Source organism: Ictalurus furcatus, chromosome 27, assembly GCF_023375685.1.
Source record: "Ictalurus furcatus strain D&B chromosome 27, Billie_1.0, whole genome shotgun sequence".
In the NCBI taxonomy this organism is placed as follows: domain Eukaryota; kingdom Metazoa; phylum Chordata; class Actinopteri; order Siluriformes; family Ictaluridae; genus Ictalurus; species Ictalurus furcatus.
In genome coordinates this window covers 7,001,034-7,019,927 of record NC_071281.1, presented here as the reverse complement: position 1 = coordinate 7,019,927, position 18,894 = coordinate 7,001,034, and the positions used below count along the sequence as shown (strand labels likewise).

The 18,894-nt window shown below is 41.3% G+C and overlaps 1 protein-coding gene across 1 annotated transcript; it reads left to right on the top strand.

Moving 5' to 3' along the window:
• The first annotated feature begins 358 nt into the window (after positions 1–358).
• aprt (adenine phosphoribosyltransferase) lies at positions 359–18,892 on the top strand. Its single transcript, XM_053616864.1, has 5 exons — positions 359–478; positions 752–855; positions 11,784–11,917; positions 16,909–16,987; positions 17,311–18,892. Exons 1-5 carry the CDS (start codon positions 387–389, stop codon positions 17,445–17,447), a joined length of 546 nt encoding a protein of 181 aa, XP_053472839.1. The 5' UTR covers positions 359–386; the 3' UTR covers positions 17,448–18,892.
• The last annotated feature ends 2 nt before the right edge of the window (positions 18,893–18,894 follow it).

The window sequence follows — 18,894 nt, the reverse complement described above, 5'->3', positions numbered from 1 at the left end:
TTAAATGTGAGCTGATGGTGATTTATGACTAATCATAATTAAATTATAAATAGCTTCAGTATGGCTTGACATGTAAAAATACAATCCTCACTAATAAAAATATAATTCTGTCTAGTTAAAATAAATAAATAAATGCCAGATATCTTTAATACAGATTCTGACCAGTAAAAATTAATGTATGACTTGTTACACTTGTTTAGCTGTAGACTATTGCTGTTTTAAATCGGTGTAACTCCAGTAATGTACTAAAAGCCACTAGTACAGCTGCTACGGAACGTAAGAACAATTGGAACACAGCCCTAAACCGCTCGCTCTTTTCTTCAGTGTTCACTACAGAGCTAGGCGTCGATTTGAGACACAGCCCGGTTCCTCAGGTCAGTGTAAGCATGGCGGATAGCTCGCGCGCACAGAAACTGGACCTTGTTTTCCAGCATATAAGAAACGTTCCTGATTTTCCCATCGAAGGCATCGTGTTCAAGTGGGTCTGTTTTCTCAATATGTTTACAGTGTTTGAAAACAAATATATTATTTTTAGGCAGTAATTGCTTGCGAGCAGGAATGCTAACGAAGTTAGCTAACTATTTTGACATTCACTGGTTCTGTGGTGTAGTTTCGCTAGCTTCTAAGTCGCTTTATATACATAAATGTCAGATTTTCACCTTTACTAAAGAAACTGAAGTGTCCTAAACGAGCACACTTACTTAATATAACGTCTCATAATGCTATGTTTAATTATTTCCTTTCATTTTAGGGATATTTGCCCTATTTTGAAGGAGCCTAAAGCCCTGGCTGCAGTTATAGATCTGTTTGAGGAGCACGTGAGGCAAAACCATCCACACACTGAGCTCATTGTGGGTAAGACTCTTTCTTTCTTTTATTCATTCATTTATTCATTACTTCATCCATCCATTCATTACTTCACTTATTCATTACTTCACGTATTCATTACTTCATCCATCCATTCATTACTTCACTTATTCATTACTTCACTTATTCATTACTTCACTTATTCATTACTTCACTTATTCATTTATTCATTACTTCATTTATTCATTCCCTCATTACTTCATTCATTACTTCATTCATTATTTAATTCATTCCTTCATTACTTCATTCATTACTTCATTCATTACTGCATTACTTCATTCATTACTTAATTCATTCCTTCATTATTTCATTCATTCCTTCATTCATTCATTACTTCATTCATTACTTTCTTCATTACTTACTTACCACCACAGCACTGTTAAACTTGAATCAGACTGGTCAGAAGGTGATGATTTAAAGTCCCCATGAAATCAGAATTGAAGTTTTTGTGGCTTTTAGTATGAACATGTTTGCCTTTAGGTAATCTATAAGCTAGTCTGCTCCAAAAGAATGACAAAATATGCATTTAGATCAAAGTGTACAGTCTCTCTCTACCACCAATAGATATCAAAAATTTTGATGACATCATTTTGCACTTCAGGGTCTCATCAGATTTTTGTTTTTGTCCAGTCAAATGCTCTGTAGAATCTGAAGTGTCCCGCCCCCAACATTATAAAAATGGGCTGTGTGTGAAACCGCATACTTACCCACTATAAAGCAGTGCGCCAGAGGGGTACTATGTCCAAATTCTAAGTATGTGAACCCGGATGGAGTACTGTTTCCGGTGAGATTTTGCAGGACGCGACCGATGGACGCTACACGAGTCAAACAATCCCACAATGCAACGGGTGTGGACAAGCTCAGAAAATAATTAAAAAAGTGGAACACAGCGTCTGATTATTTATATATTAGTGGCAAGAAAAAGTATGTGAACCTTTTGGAATTTTATGGTTTTCTGCATACATTTGTTATAAAATGTGATCTGATCTTCATCTAAGTCAAGGGTATTGACAAATGATGTGCCTAAAATAATAACCCAAAATAAATTCTGATCCCTCATGTCTTTATTGAACACACTCATTCAACATTCAAAATGGCAGTGGAAAAAGTAAATGAACCCTTACAATTAGTAACTGGTTGACCCCCCCCCCTCAGGAGCAATAACCTCAACCAGGCACTTCCTGTAGCTGTGGATCAGACCTGCACATCGTTCAGGAGGAATTTTAGCCCGTTCTTCCTGTCAGAACTGCTTTAGCTCGGTCATATTCTTTGGACATCTCATGTGTATGGCTCTCTTCAAGTCATTCCATAGCATCTCTATTGGGTTGAGGTCTGGGCTCTGACTTGGCCACTCCAAAAGGCGGATTTGTTTTTCTGAAGCTATTCTGTTGTGGACTTGCGCCAGTGTTTTGGGTCGTTGTCCTGTTGCATCACCCAACTTCTGTACGGTTTCAGCTGACATACAGACATTCTCACATTATGCTGAAGAATTGTCTGATATACTTGGGATTTCATCTTCCCCTCAATGATTGCACGCTGGCCAGGCCCTGATGCAGCAAAGCAGGCCCAAATCATGATGCTTCCTCCACCATACTTTACGGTTGGGATGTTTTCATGATGATATGCCGTGCCCTTTCTACACCAGATGTAGTGCTGTGTGGTTTTTCCAAATAGTTCAATCTTGGTTTCATAATTATATTATATTTTGTGTATATGTAAATATTAAACCTAGGTTAAACAGGACTTGTTTAACAGTTCCTGAATCAATTGTTAACTTGTTTAAGATTTTTGTGTTTGTGACGACGTCGAAGGTCACATGACAATGTTAACATGGCGGATGTAGTATGTCTGGGATTGCAGTCATAATACACACGCGTACTGATTAGTACGTATTGTCATTGTATGTGATTTCAGACGCGGCCAGTACCTTGTCGAAGTTGCCGTTGTTGAGCGATTGGCCATTTAAATAGTGGGAGGAGCCACTCGATATGCCCCTGACTTCCTGTTTCTGTGGAAATTACATCAACACGTCCACATTGAAGTTTCAAGGCACTTCTCAGGGACTTTAATTTTCTATCTCAGCAAATCAATCCATCAATCTTGCAACAAGCCACATCACATTTATATTTATGCTTCTTGACATTTTCTATAGTAACACATTCACATGGACTTGTTCGGTGGAATGCTCTGCATAATCTAACACTAATGATAAATTGAGCTTTTAAAAACAGCTATTTAACGAAGACGTGAAATTGCTGAGATGGCATAAAATCATGCAGATACGGGCCAACGGCTTCGCATAATGTTCACGTCGACCATCAGAATGGAGAAAAAATTCGATCTCTGTGATTTTGACCATGGCATGATTGTTGGTGCCAGATGGGCTGGTTTCAGTATTTCTCCTGGGGTTTTCACACGCAGCAGTCTCTAAAGTTTACACAGAATGGTGCGAAAAAGAATAAACATCCAGGGAGCTGCAGTTCTGTGGACGGAAACGGCTTGTTGATGAGGGACGTCAACGGAGAATGGACAGACTGGGTCGAGCTGACAGAAAGGTTACAGTAACTCAGATAACCACTCTGTACAATTGTGGTGAGCAAAAAAGCATCTCAGACTGCACAACATGTCAATCCTTGAGGTGGATGCACTACAGCAGCAGAAGACCATGACGGGTTCCACTTCTGTCAGCCAAGAACAGAAAACTGAGGCTGCAGTGGGCACAGGCTCACCAACACTGTACAGCTGAAAACTATAAATTATGTAGAGTAGTCTGATGAAACTCGACTTCTGCTGATTCACACAGATGGTAGGGTCAGAATTTGACACCAACAGCATGAATCCATGGACCCAACCTGCCTTGTCAACAGTCCAGGCTGGTGGAGGTGGTGTAACGGTGTGGGGAATATCTTCTTGGCACACTTTGGGCCGGTTAATACCAATCAGTCATCACTTGAATGCCACAATGTATTTGAGTATTGTTTTGACCGTGTGCATCCCTTCATGGCCACGATTTACCATCTTCTAATGGCAACTTCCAGCATGTCACAAAGTAAAAGTCGTCTCAGACTGGTTTCATGAACATGATCGTGACTTCAGTGGCCTTCCCAGTCACCGGATCTTAGTCCAGTAGAACACCTTTGGGATGAGATTCGCAGCATGAAAGTGAAAAATCTGCAGGAGTTGCGTGATGCAGTCACATCAACATGGACCAGAACCTCAAAGGAATGTTTCCAACATCTTGTGGAATCCAATGCCATGAAGAATTGAGGTTGAGCAAAGGGAGGCCCCACCCAGTATTACTTTAGTGTTCCTAAGTGTATATACATAAGAAGATGAGGGGAAGGAGTGGTAGAATTATGTGGTAGTGGGGTATTATGTACAAATACAATACAGACTACCCGATTTGTAGGCGAGCAAAAAAAAAAAAATTGGACCATGTGAGTGACGGGTGTTTCCTCTTACCCAGGTGTGTCCTGTTAGATTGATTGTTTAAAGTAAATAAATAAGTTCTGAAACTCCACTCTTGGTTTAAGCCTTCAGTTCACCTCCGAGCCTCAGAACAAGAACCGAATCGGACGCTTTTACTCCTGTACTTTGTGGGTTTTGCTTTGTAAGGTCATTTGTAATGTTCCGATTTGTTTATGCGACGTCAGTGAAAATGATGCGTTTGGGAAGCACTTTGTAGTACGTGTGGTCTAACCTCAGTGTCTCTAATTTCTGCCCTATGTAAGTGCTTTATATAAGTGCTCTATACATTCGGATATGCTGATCGTGGTTGAGGTGGATCTGCAGACTATGCCAGGTATGCTGGGCGTCGGTCGGGAACAAACCCTGGATGCGATGTCGCCACACATGAGAGGAAACCCTGAGGAACACGGAGAACATGCACAAACCTTGATAGGGCTCGAACCTGGAGCCCTGGTGCTGTAAGGTGGCAGAACAGTTGATGGGGTAAATTTATGTAAGGGGGCAATTTCTGACAGAGAAAAATAATTTAAACCCCCGTTTAAATGCATCTGCTCTGACACTCAGGTGAACGGTTACGGTTTCCTCTTTCAATTGTTGTGCTGCTAAATCAGGTTGTTTGTTGGTTGTTTACTAATGATTTAGAGGATTTACAGTGCTGTAAGACACCAGGTTCTACATTGTATTTGCATTACCACTTACGTTTGCTCATTTGGCTGACGCTTCAATCCAAAGCGACTTACGATTGATGCAGGATACACATGATGAGTTAAATGTTAAGAGCAAGTCAGCTGGGCGGTGCTTGGAACTCACAACCTTCCAATCAGCTGTCTAGTGTCACGCTGTTAGTGCAGGAGGTACTGCTAATCTGGATCACTACACGCTTTTTAAAAGCAACAGCAAGAGAGTGACGGAGTTTGCATGTTCTCCCCGTGCTGCGGGGGTTTCCTCCGGGTACTCCGGTTTCTTACCCCAGTCCAAAGACATGCATGGTAGGCTGACTGGCATGTCCAAAGTGTCCGTATTGTATGTACGTGATTGCCCTGCAGTGGATTGGCACCCCGTCCCAGGTGTACTCCGCCTCGTACCCCATACTCCCTGGGATAGGCTCCAGCTTACATTTACATTTACATTTATTCATTTAGCAGACGCTTTTATCCAAAGCGACTTACAAATGAGAAAAGCTTCCCCATGACCCTGTAGGATAAGAGGTATAGAAGATGGATGGATCGACGGATGGACTTTGTGTGGTGAAACAAGAAAATAAAAAAGTGTTGACCCCCCCCCCCCCCAAAAAAAAAAAGTAGTAAGTAGTATAAATGAAATAAACTTAATACAATTAAAAAAAAAAAAAGATATTTCCTTGTTTTCCCAATTTCTCATTTTGAAATGAAGAACGTTTAAATGCAACCTACACAGAATGAGAAGAAAATGCTTGGCATATTTTTTCTTTTTTATTAAGTTTGTTTATTTATTTATTTATTTATTTAAAGATTTTTTGGGTAATCAGCGGTACAGAAATGTGCATTCTGGGTACTGATTGTCGCTCTCCAGCTCTGGAGAGAACTGGATTGGGAAACTCCAGCCTTATTTCATACTAGTAACCTAGAGCAAAATGGGGTTTTTTTTTTTTTAGCCTTTTCTTGTATATCTTGCGTTTAATCAGTCCTTCCAGGCTTTTGTGATAGAAGAAATTCATGCAAAATCAAGCAAACTCCGCAATATTCGGCGGAGCTTACAATCTTGTATACAGTTTTTCAAAATGACCACAGATTTTCTGCGGATTTGGGCCAAGACGCGTCACATGACGTCAACGGGCATTCAGTCAAAGCCCTCTTTGATTCACATGCGTCAAACATGAGTACAGTTAAAAGGCATTTACCGGCAAACATCACGGTGAAAAACAGTGCAAAATAATTTCGTGCAATTGCATTTTTTCCCATTTCAAGTAGTTTCCCCCCCAAAAAAGCACAGAAACTCCACAAGTTGCATCGCACACGTTTTTGACCACAACAATCACAAAAAAAAAAAAAAAACCTGTACGGACAGATTTTCATTTTATTTACAGCTTTTCTGTAGGACATCCATGACTAGGTTTTCTGAGACCATAGAGAGTGGTGATAACACTGCACTTTTGCCAGCCCCCTTGTCCGTCCTTTCACTATTGCGCTTCGTCACTATTATCTATTGAGCTCATTGTATGAGAGAACTGTGGAGGACATGATGGCCTTCTTCAGAATTAATAGACTTGTAGAAATACATGGTGTTCTTTCCCTGATGGATTACTTGAGCTCAGCAGTATGAGTCACGGAAGTAGCCAGAACAATGGTCTCTAGCTGATTTGAGCCGATGTGTAATATACTTCTAGCACATAACAATCCAGTGCCACACTACAGGATAGAGGGTTCACCCATTCATCCATTCTTAGGGGTGCTACAGGAAATTCCCCTGGGAAGCTGTATTAAATATGAAGACCGACTCGGACGGAAGCAGTACATGCCCAGAGAACCGCTGAAAAAGGAAGATCAAAATATGGTGTCTGGGTAATTCACTTTAATATCTATACGGGAAAGGAGAACCAAAAAAGTGGGTGGTTTATAATGCACTCGTGGAGTGAATGTGAAGCTCTGCATTGTCTCACCACAGTCTATTTGCTGAACATTACTTTTCGTCCGTTTCCCCTGTGAGGAATTTGCTGCATGCTGATACATACAACCGACCACACACACTTTCAGACCGAACAAGATGCAGTTACCGCTAAACCTCAGAAGCAGCGAGCCTAAGAAAGGCTAGGGAATCAAGCAGTGCGACAGTGACACCGTTATAGTGTGCAGGTGGAGGGATAAAAGAACTGTTTTCTATACCACTTCTACAGTAGATACAAAATGTGGGGGGGGGAGCAATGCTCCAAATTCACACCATCTGAAACCATCACTGTGTCGGAGCCTTTTATAGATCACAATTCTAAAGTGGGTGGAGTTGATCATTTAGGTCAGATGAGGAGTTACTACAGTGTTGGAGACACTGAGAAGAATTGGTGGAAATGACGTGTTTTACAAGCGTGTCAGCGGAGCATGAGAAGAGAATTGTGCGATCCATGTCACGTTCTCTTGTCCATTTTGTCGACTGCAAATTTGGTTGTTTTGATCTCTCCTTGGTTTCTCAGTGTGTTATGCTGCACTTAAATAGGTCCTTGATGAAGTCTGTAGAGCGAGTGTTACATTTACAGTATCTCACAAAAGTGAGTACACCCCTCACATTTTTGTAAATATTTGATGATATCTTTTCATGTGACAACACTGAAGAAATGACACTTTGCTACAATGTAAAGTAGTGAGTGTACAGCTTGTGTAACTGTGTAAATTTGCTGTCCCCTCAAAATAACTCAACACACAGCCATTAATGTCTAAACCGCTGCCAACAAAAGTGAGTACACCCCTAAGTGAAAATGTACAAATTGGGCCCAAAGTGTCAATATTTTGTGTGGCCACCATTATTTTCCAGCACTGCCTTAACCCTCTTGGGCATGGAGTTCACCAGAGCTTCACAGGTTGCCACTGGAGTCCTCTTCCACTCCTCCATGATGACATCGCGGAGCTGGTGGATGTTAGAGACCTTGTGCTCCTCCCCCTTCCGTTTGAGGATGCCCCACAGATGCTCAATAGTGTTTAGTCCATCACCTTCACCCTCAGCTTCTTTAGCAAGGCAGTGGTCGTCTTGGAGGTGTGTTTGGGGTCGTTATCATGCTGGAATACTGCCCTGTGGCCCAGTCTCCGAAGGGACGGGATCATGCTCTGCTTCAGTATGTCACAGTACATGTTGGCATTCATGGTTCCCTCAATGAACTGTAGCTCCCCAGTGCCGGCAGCACTCATGCAGCCCCAGACCATGACACTCCCACCACCATGCTTGACTGTAGGCAAGACACACTTGTCTTTGTACTCCTCACCTGGTTGCCGCCACACACGCTTGACACCATCTGAACCAAATAAGTTTATCTTGGTCTCATCAGACCACAGGACATGGTTCCAGTAATCCATGTCCTTAGTCTGCTTGTCTTCAGCAAACTGTTTGCGGGCTTTCTTGTGCATCATCTTTAGAAGAGGCTTCCTTCTGGGACGACAGCCATGCAGACCAATTTGATGCAGTGTGCGGCGTATGGTCTGAGCACTGACAGACTGACCCCCACCCCTTCAACCTCTGCAGCAGTGTTGGCAGCACTCATACGTCTATTTCCCAAAGACAACCTCTGGATATAACGCTGAGCACGTACACTCAACTTCTTTGGTCGACCATGGCGAGGCCTGTTCTGAGTGGAACCTGTCCTGTTAAACCGCTGTATGGTCTTGGCCACCGTGCTGCAGCTCAGGGTCAGGGTCTTGGCAATCTTCTTATAGCCTAGGCCATCTTTATGTAGAGCAACAATTCTTTTTTTCAGATCCTCAGAGAGTTCTTTGCCATGAGGTGCCATGAGGTGCCATGTTGAACTTCCAGTGACCAGTATGAGGGAGTGTGAGAGCGATGACACCAAATTTAACACACCTGCTCCCCATTCACACCTGAGACCTTGTAACACTAACAAGTCACATGACACCGGGGAGGGAAAATGGCTAATTGGGCCCAATTTGGACATTTTCACTTAGGGGTGTACTCACTTTTGTTGCCAGCGGTTTAGACATTAATGGCTATGTGTTGAGTTATTTTGAGGGGACGGCAAATTTACACTGTTACACAAGCTGTACACTCACTACTTTACATTGTACCAAAGTGTCATTTCTTCAGTGCTGTCACATGAAAAGATATAATCAAATATCGTTTAAAGTTCGTCCTCCGCTCATAGAAAATTCCTGCAGATCAAATCAAGCGCTTCCTAAACTTACAGCCAGTCACCATAGAGTGGCACAGGGATGACGTCATTTTGTAACGCCGAAACCTGGAAACGTGTTAGCATTTTAGCGCTTGCGCTGCGGCTTCGCTTCAGGTTTCAGAGTGCGCTGTGAGCTCCAGCGCTTGTGCGAGGGGAAATCATGACACTAACATGTTGCTAAATGGCACTACACATGTTGTCGGGGACATTAAACGTCATCACACCGAACAGGAAAAGTCTTTGCAGATAAATGGGTTCATGTGTGCTGTGCACAATTCCCCCCAAAAATGTGGATGAAGATTCATCCAGAAAGTAAATCCATATTATGGAAAATGTTTTAGATCAAGTTTAGAAAAGGTCTCTAAAGCTCGGTGATGGTGACGTTGAAGTCGAGCGACCGTGGTGTAGGTCGTTCATAGCGTACGGTTAGCTGTTTATTTCTGGAGATTGTATTTAGGTTTCAAACTTCATAAAAGTTGAGTTCATTTGTGAAAATGATCTTGATGCACAAAATGTGTTAGTGTTGTAAACTTTTGATCACAGTTTATTTTCTGCAATAATCCAAAAGTCTATGTGAAAATCCTGTTGGGTTTTTGTCGAGGGAACCGGTGTGATGATAACTTCCGGGTTCCGGTACAAAATGTCCCTGCGTCACCGCTCTATTGGGTGATTTGTCTGCGTCTCTCCTCCTGTAAACACTGTTATTGTCTTTTCTGCACAGGCCTGAATTGTTGTATTGGATTGCATGTTTTTATTTGGTTGCTGGAATTTTTATTTTTACTTATCCTATATTTTGGGTAATATTTTATTGATATTTTGCTTCTACGAGATGATGCACTTTAAGGATCAGTCTAATTTGATGCAAAGATTTGTACATGAGCAAGAATGTAGCACAACATGGAGGTGAAAGCAGCGGTCTGTTTATTTAAATGTGGAAGTGCAATAAGAATATGTTGTCCCTAAAATCAATGAATCATCGTGATCTCAATATTGATCAAAATAATTGTGATGATCATTTTGACCATAATCGTGCAGCCCTACGTTGACATTAGCCCTATTAGGATTGGATTAGTTTACCAGGGGACGGGTCCCCTCGTTGATGAAACTCTCACATCCAGAAAGCACTACAGTTACCACAGGAGTAGCGAGTTTGTTTGCGTACATGGCCGGCTCCTTAAATATCTAATGATAAATGTTGATAAATGTATTAACCCTAAATGATTAAACAATTAAATCATTAACAGTATTAATGTACCAGTGTTTAAACTTGGCTATTTAAGGTTTGTTCAGTGCTGCATATAGTCATTATGTATAGAAAACTAAAAGTTGATCTTACTTTATAAATTCACAAATAAATAACACTTTATACCATTATAACAGCTCCTTTGATCCCCCCCCCCCCCAAAAATAAAGCGAGATGACATCTGCAGAGAAAATTGCAGATGTGTGTCTGTACAAAACTAAAATGATCAGATTGGTATGTAAAAAAAACAACAAAAAAATGCCTACGTGGCCTATCTGGATGGAAAATAAATATAAAATATAATACAGAGTAGCACGTGTAAAGTAGGAAATTTTTCATATGTTATCTCATTTTAATTAAATCTAGCAGGCCTAGAAATACTAGTTAGTTCCCATTTAAGTAATCTGTAACCTTTATCTTCTCTCACACACACACACATGCATACAAACATCCGTTTAACCATGATTGTGAATATGTAAATTTAATGTGAAATAATGCTATCATTTGATTGATCATTGATGTGCTGACATTCAGCATAACAGCATTCCTCATGTGATCTTGCTTAAGTCACATTGCAGCCTTGTGGTTTCTTTCCTTGTGGCGTTTATAGGAAATATCTGTTTGTTACGGTAAAACGCACCACGCACTGTTGTAGTTCATTCTGACATAAATGATGCTTCACATTAGCGTGCGAAGATAGCGAGCCTTTCCTGGACTCTTTTATGAGCTTTAAAAGCCAGTTCAATGGGATGGTCACTTCTTCACCGCTTTAATAACTCATGAAAGATTTATGCTTGTTTCTATTCCTCATAATCTTGACTTGCTCGGGCAATGTCCAGCATTTGTCTAAAGAGACAGTTTTCCTTCAATTTAAAGAGCAACCTTGGTGCGCTTCCAGGAAGTTGCATGCTACAGCTAATACTTGCAAGTCTCAGCTGCCCTTAAAACCACTTTAGAAAATCATTTTAACTAATCCTGTTCAACTCGGATTAGAAATTAAATGAAGCCATTAAGTGAAAAATAACCACTGATTGTCAGATGTTGGCTTTTATATAGTACTTCAGTTTAAACAGGATTAAATCGACTCCCTGGCACTTAAAAATAAAAAAATGTTATTGATGTTTATCAGGGTCAGTGGTAGTTCAGTGGTTGTGGAACATTTCTAGTGACCAGAAAGAGTTCCCAATAACTCCAAAGATCTTCTGTTCAGCTGTAGGTTAAAATAGGATTATTAATTGAAGGTTACAAGAAAGGACTCTTTTGAAACAGTCTGTTTCTTGTTGTAAGATTTGTTAGAGACCGATAACATTATTAATATCACCTGTATTATTTGTTTTGCAGGTCTGGAAGCCCGGGGCTTTCTGTTTGGGCCTCTTTTGGCCCAGAGATTGGGAATCGGCTTTGTCTTGGTTAGGAAGAAAGGGAAACTTCCTGGTCCCACGACGTCTGTAGAGTACACTCTCGAGTATGCCACGGTGAGGATCGCTATTCTGCTACTTGTTACTTGTCTTTCAGTTCACTTCTTTGAGCTTTACTCTGTTAGACAGTATTGCTTTTTTGGTTTTCATCTCCTGAAACAAGAATACACGGACCGTTGTTCGGCTCAAGTGCATTAAGACGTACGCCTCACCAGTCCTCGGAATCCCACTGGCACAAAAAGCTGTCCAGGGGAAGAAACGGAAGCTGTACATGTCAAGATATGAAAACGTATCGCAATGCACAAAGTACCTTGCCCAAACCCACCATGACGACCATACACCACCCAAAAGGAGGGGGGAGTGACCCTCTTCTGGATGAGACATGAAATGTCACAAGTACACCAGTAAATGTTCCATAGCGCCTTTAGTGCTGCTAAGAGAATGGCAATAAGCTAGAGGTTGGGGATAACATGGATCGTTACCTCCTCCATGGAATATACAGTCAGACCCATCAATATTTGGACATTGAGAAAGTTTTGTCTACCAAGTGCAGATATTCAGCTTAAATCTGAGGGTATGTACACCCAACTCAGGAGACAGGAGAACAGTGTAGGAATTACAGCACTTTATATGTGGTCTCCCCAAACCCCCGTTTTTAATGGACCAAAGCTAATTGGACGGCAGGCTGGTCCATGTCCAGTGGTGTGTTTATTCTGTCATTATTTCATTTATAAGTAAGCAGATAAAAGGACTAGAGTTGTATTCAGTTGTAGCATTTGCACTTTTGACTGAAGTTCAAAGAGTGACCACTGCCAGTGAAGCAAGCCATCATTATGCTGGAAAAAAATCTAAACGTCCTATCAGAGAGACAACAAAATCATTAGGTGTTTCCCAATCAACAGTAAATTCAGTGATCAGTGGTAAATTTTTAAAAAAGCAAGAACTCAGCGGTGAATTCAGGACTGTGGGGAAAAAACTGTGATGGATGAACTGGAATTCTTTCCCTAGTTACGAGGCTGTCCCTTGGCCATACCCTCCAGGATGTAGGTGTACACATATTGCTGTGACTGTTTGGCGTACACATACTTTTGGCCATATAGCGTATCCTGAAATTAACACCGAAGGTCTGTACTATGAGCTCATTTCATTATTTAATTCCAGCTCCAATATACTGTGATAGACAGCTAAAACTACAATAACTTTGTCAACGCACAAATATTTTCGGACCTGACTGAACCACTGACGGGGGGGGGGTCCGGAAGACAGTACGGAAGCTTTAATCGCAGCAGCATAAGAATAAGCATTAGATCATTTGAAGTAGGGCTAAACCACACCAGACAGAACCTAAGTTGCAGACAGTACAAAGAAGCCCATCAGACAATCCAGAACCTGTAGGAACCAGACAGAAACAGAATATGTAAGGAATAATTGACGGGCGGTTGAATTATTAGTGCGACGCAAAACGGAGTGGCTGCTACGCATTATTCTGCTTACAGTGACCACACCTCAAGACATTGTTCAGATCTTATATTTCCAGACATTTATCAGTCCTTATGTCCAAAACGCTCTTGCGTGTGGAACTAATTTTATTACGCATCCCATCTCAAGCCTCCGTTGCTAATTCCTAAATGTCATTTTAGAGATTGTATCGTAACAGAGGCTTGAGCCACTGATATGCAGTTATTGGAGAGAGAAAGAGAGAGAGAGAGAGAGATTCAGGTTTTTTTTTTCTTCGTTTCATGCTGGTAATATAAAAATAGAACAAATAAATAAATATCGATAGGCCTACTTGTTCACAGGGTTTTTCATTTTTATTACTGCAGAATATACAATGAATAAATAAATATTTAAACTTGTTCACTGGCTTATCTCTCGATCTCTCTCTGTTCTGTAACTGCTCAAACCTCCGCCTCGCTTCCTGGCCGCATTACCACCTCGGGTGCGCGTTATTTTTCTAATAATTAAACGGCCCGTCGTCAATTATTACTTGAATATGTCTGGAAAATCTGAATGGTCTGTCATTTTGCATGTTGTTAAATCTGTGTGCTGTGGTGGGCAGTAGGCTAACTTTTCTGTTATTTCAGTTCACTTGGCGAAGTGATCTAGAACTGTAATGCGGTCAAGACCTGACTGGAACTACTTTACTATTTGAAAAATAACTGCACACCTCAGAACGTCTGTCCGCCAATCAGAATCGAGAATTCGACAGTGCTGTGGTATAAACTCAGACAAACAACCAAGTGATGGGAAGAACCACTGAGAATGGTGGAAAACAACGACGCTCTCATGGGACCCCCCGATCCAGACACTAATGTGAAAGGTTAAATCTGAGCTAATGCCATTATTGAGAAGAGCACCTGAAGCCACAAAGCTTAAGTCGGAATAGTAACCGATTCCAACACATACGAGTGTGGTCTTAGGGACAGCGAAACCCTTTAAGTTCACTTTACCGCTAGGATGATGGTATCTGAGAAAAGAGAAAGAAAAGAGGGTGTGACAGGATTTTTTAAATATATATCATACAGTGCTACGCAAATATCTTCTGTCTTAACAATTGTCTGTCTTCACACAAATGGCGCATTCCATCAAGTCGTTTGTTATAGGATTACGATGTATACAGTGCAAACCAGGGAGAGCAGGGTTTCTAGAGTAGGGATGTCACGATACCAAAAATCTAGTAGTTGGTACCGATACCACCAAAAGTACACGATACCATGGTGTGGTATAAAAATAAATTTAATTAAAAACTCTCCTGGAGGACATCCTCCAGAGAGAGAGGAAGAGGGAGGGAGGGTGGGAGGGTAGGTTATCAAACACTGTCTGACGACGAGTGCAGGCTACAGTGGAGGTGCAGCACTCCTAAACGCATGCACACACACATCCCTTATACTCTGAATGCAAGCATTAGTTTAAATTCAATGATATGGTGGCAGGCCAGAAAGATATTTATTAAAAGCATGAACATTTGAATAATTATTCATGACATTAGGCTACATTTATCTGACAGGACACGGGCTGAATGGCGATGCATGGTGGCCCATTAGGAGGTAGTTTGACATTGCAATGCGTTCGCGTCATTAACAAATAACAGGCTATCGCTAACATTACATGGAGCATAACGTTAGCTGGTTTCAGGACCACAATGCCAGCAGCCGCAAACAAACGTAATATAGGACCGTCTTTCAGGTGCTTCGCCAAATTCCAGGTGTTTCCTCGCTTTGTTTGAAATGAACGATAGCATCGGTTGCACACCGGCTTCACAGCATCAATTATGTTTGTTGTTATCCGCCTCGAAATCGAAGTATTTCCATATTCCATACCACCTTTCCTCTCAACGAGTCGCGGTGGAGCTAAACTTCTGTAGTTTTTCCCGTGTGCTTGTATTTGCTGCCCCCATCAGGTCCGGAAGAATTGCAACCACGGTACCTTCATTAAAATCGGTTCCAACGCTACTCCAGAAAAACAAGTACAGTCACGTTTTAAGAATGTTGGTACCGAAGTATCAGTTCTCGTGACATCCCTATTCTAGAGTCACTTAGGGATTCAGTTGAATGTTGGGAAAGGGCAAGTGGAAAGACTTTACTGACTTTGGAGGATGTTAGATCTGTCCTACTGATCAAGCCACATTCAAACAGCTGTCTGATCTGAGCAAACAATTTCAGAAGATTACAAAAATGGTGTTAAAAAGCACCAATCAGTTATTTGTAATACTTTGGACAAACATATGACACAAATGGTGGAATTTGCAACCAAATACAATGTTTGTGTTCTCTGTCCACTTACTGGACTTTGTTTAGAATGAGCAGCGATAGTACAGGTGCAGATGTTGTCAAAGGTAAAATAAAGAGAACGCCTCTGCAGTGGGGACAGGTTGCCTGGTGGGAAGAGGGGAAGAATGGACAAAGAATCGGACAGAATCAGAGTCCATTGAGCCATCCTGTGTGATGAGAAGAGAATGGTGGTCGCTGCACGTAATCGCCTAGCATGAGTTTGTCCCGTCTTGCAGTGTATTCACACTTCAAGCATATCTTGGCCTGCACAGTCATCAGTTCTCAGAACTGGATCCAGCCTCTTGTAGAATTTATGCAGAATTCTAGTAGGTTCTGTAGGCCAAATGATGTGTAACATGCAAATAGGCGTACTGTAATAAACTGGGTACTCGGTGTATGGATATATAAATCCAGTCAAATCAAAACTTGGCGTCGAGTCATCCCTTCCATATCCAGACGATCAGCACGGAACGGCAGGGCGTGCATATACAAAGTACACATTGTCCGTACAAGATAACAGGAAAGTTCTGTCTGATTAGTCTTGCAGAGCGAGCATACACCTTACCTACCTACTGTATGTAAGAAAACAATTCTATGGAAAGACAGCGTGGGAAGGATTACATAGTACCCTACAGATGATCAAGCAACTGACGATCAGTCCAAATTTGAGTATTTTGTTCACACACGCCAAAAGCTGCGAGGAAGTGCATTAATGTCTGTGTGCAAGATTCTATAAAGCACAGTGACGGCTGGCTCGTGGTCTAAAGGGCATGTTGGCCAACGATTTATGGTGCTTGGTCAAAACTATGGAATAAATACTGAAACTGATTTGAATTCATGTAATTCATAGTGCCATATCAGGCTTGTAAAATAATCGAATAACGAGACTAATACAGCACTAATAAGAACAAGACTGAATAATAATGAGGATCTAAAGGATAAGAAGCCAACTAAACCGTTCTATTTCACCCCTTTTAATCACTGGAGCTGGTGTCTAACACCTGCATATCCACACGGAGACCTTCAAGAATAGTCCTGAATATCATGTTCTCACTATATAGAAATCTCTGAACTAGTTGGCTCAGTAATGTTGTGCTCGATCAGCACAGACACGATCGAGATCAAACCTTTTGAGGTGGAACATTTCTTTCCTTAACAGATGATTATCAATACTTTGTGCTGCCACTGCAGTGTTTTTATTTAACGACCTTTGAATGAAACGTTGAAATGAAAAATTGCGCGATTGCCTCTTTATTTGGTCATGATTGGGTATCGCAGGCTGAGGTGGAGATTCAGGTGGACGCTGTGGACCCTGGACAGAAGGTTCTCGTCATCGATGACCTGCTGGCTACCGGAGGTGTGTCCTTTCTTACGAGACGCCAGTGAAATCTTTACCTCGCATCACAAAGAACAGTTTCATCTAGTGCTCGGTTAACTATAGCTACTTGGGGTGTCTGAAAGTGGGAATGTTCAGCTCTAGCTTTTCTCTTTTAGTCTTAGGTTACATGTCATAGATGATTCTTTGGAAGAATTTATCTTATGTTTAATGTTTTTTTTTTTTTTTCTTAAGCTTTCCTCATCCTCATGATATAGTCAGATAGCAAGAAAATGAAGAGTGGCAAAACTTGATGTGTCTCTCTTTTCAGTACATAAACAATAAATGTCCTGTGCTTTCATCAGGGACACTGTGTGCAGCGTGCGAGCTGATGAAGAAGCAGAAGGCTCAGGTGCTGGGCTGCTTGGTGGTGATCGAACTAAAGGACCTCCGCGGAGCAGAGAAACTCCCCGTCCCCGTCTTTTCTTTGCTGCAGTGCTGATCACTTTCACGTCTGCACCGAGATGCATGAAGCATTCCACATTTACACGGCGCAATAAGTACACGTGCATCAGATTCTTTCTGAATCGTATTTTGTCTCTAAAGAAAGTTGAAGCGAGTTTAAATAATTATCAATTAATTGCAACAAATATGAGAGTTGTTCAGTGGGACTTTTTGTCCTTGGGATGCAGCTATGCAATTGTACATGATTTTTAATCAATACATCAGTGTTCTTGTGTAATTATAGCCCTGATCCTGGTTTTATTCATATGCATATTGTTCATTCAGTTGCTTGATTGGGGCAGGTTTACAAATGTGCCATTGTATGGTGAGTTTCTAAAGGATGAAACCATGCCGGGTCAGGCTCCATTCTGCTGTCTGTAACATAATGTCTGTAAAAGCCATTTTAAGAACGTCTTGCATGACTTAATCTTTTATAATGAACAATAAGATTTTTCTTGGTTAAATTCTGAGTTGTTAGTTTAGACTTATGCCAGTAACATGGTCTATTTTCCCTTGGAGTTTGCACATTACCCGTAACGGACCTCGTTTATCAGTCTTTTAATGAAGTTGTGTGTAAATCAAACCAAACTAAAACGTTCTGACAGATTTACAGAAGTTTCCGAAAGGTTGATTTTCTTCGTGCTCGTGCGCATATGTTGATGGCCCGTTCTTGACGCAGCTCGTTTGCATGTAGCGACGCCCGCGACATTAAATTAAAAAAAACAAAACAGCTGGGAGCACGAAATGAGGGATAAGGGTAAAGTCTGAAAGATGGATGTAGAGGTTATTTTGACTCCCTTCCAAGCCAGTAAAAATATTTAATCTAACATTTGACATTAATAATAAATCGCGCACCAATCTTCCATCACCTGAGGCATTTGTTTACATCTTTCAGCTGTGCACAGACTGACGGGTCCACCCTGCGTTTACAGAGTGCCGTTTGTTTTTTATAATTGAATGTTTAATTTTTTTTTTTTTAAAGACAATTGAATGTGCATATAATAAATGTGCAGTGATCCATGCAAATTGTGATCAAGTCGAGATTTACATTTGTTAATAGATTTAAATGCTCAAACAATTTATGAATAAATTCTTTTGCATCCAGTTTGAAGCGACTGACCCATTGTCCATTGATTACCTGACGAGAGCAGTGCAGCAGAGCTTTAGTCCTTTGATGAAGTGAGAGCTGGACAGATTAATCAATTAACACCATACATCAGTAACTGGCCAAACTGCATCTCTGCCACAACTCGGCTGCGGTGGATTCTGGAGTGCAGCGTTTACACTTGATCTCTCACTAATGATGAACGTTCCTGGAAAATTTAAGACAAGAAGCTTGTGCTGTTTGGTTTTTAGGAGCCAACAGGGGTGCTTATACTCTTTCGCTCGAGATTGCCGTGATACTGCTGAAATTAACAAGCAGAGTGCTTCAGGGTGGAGGTTTC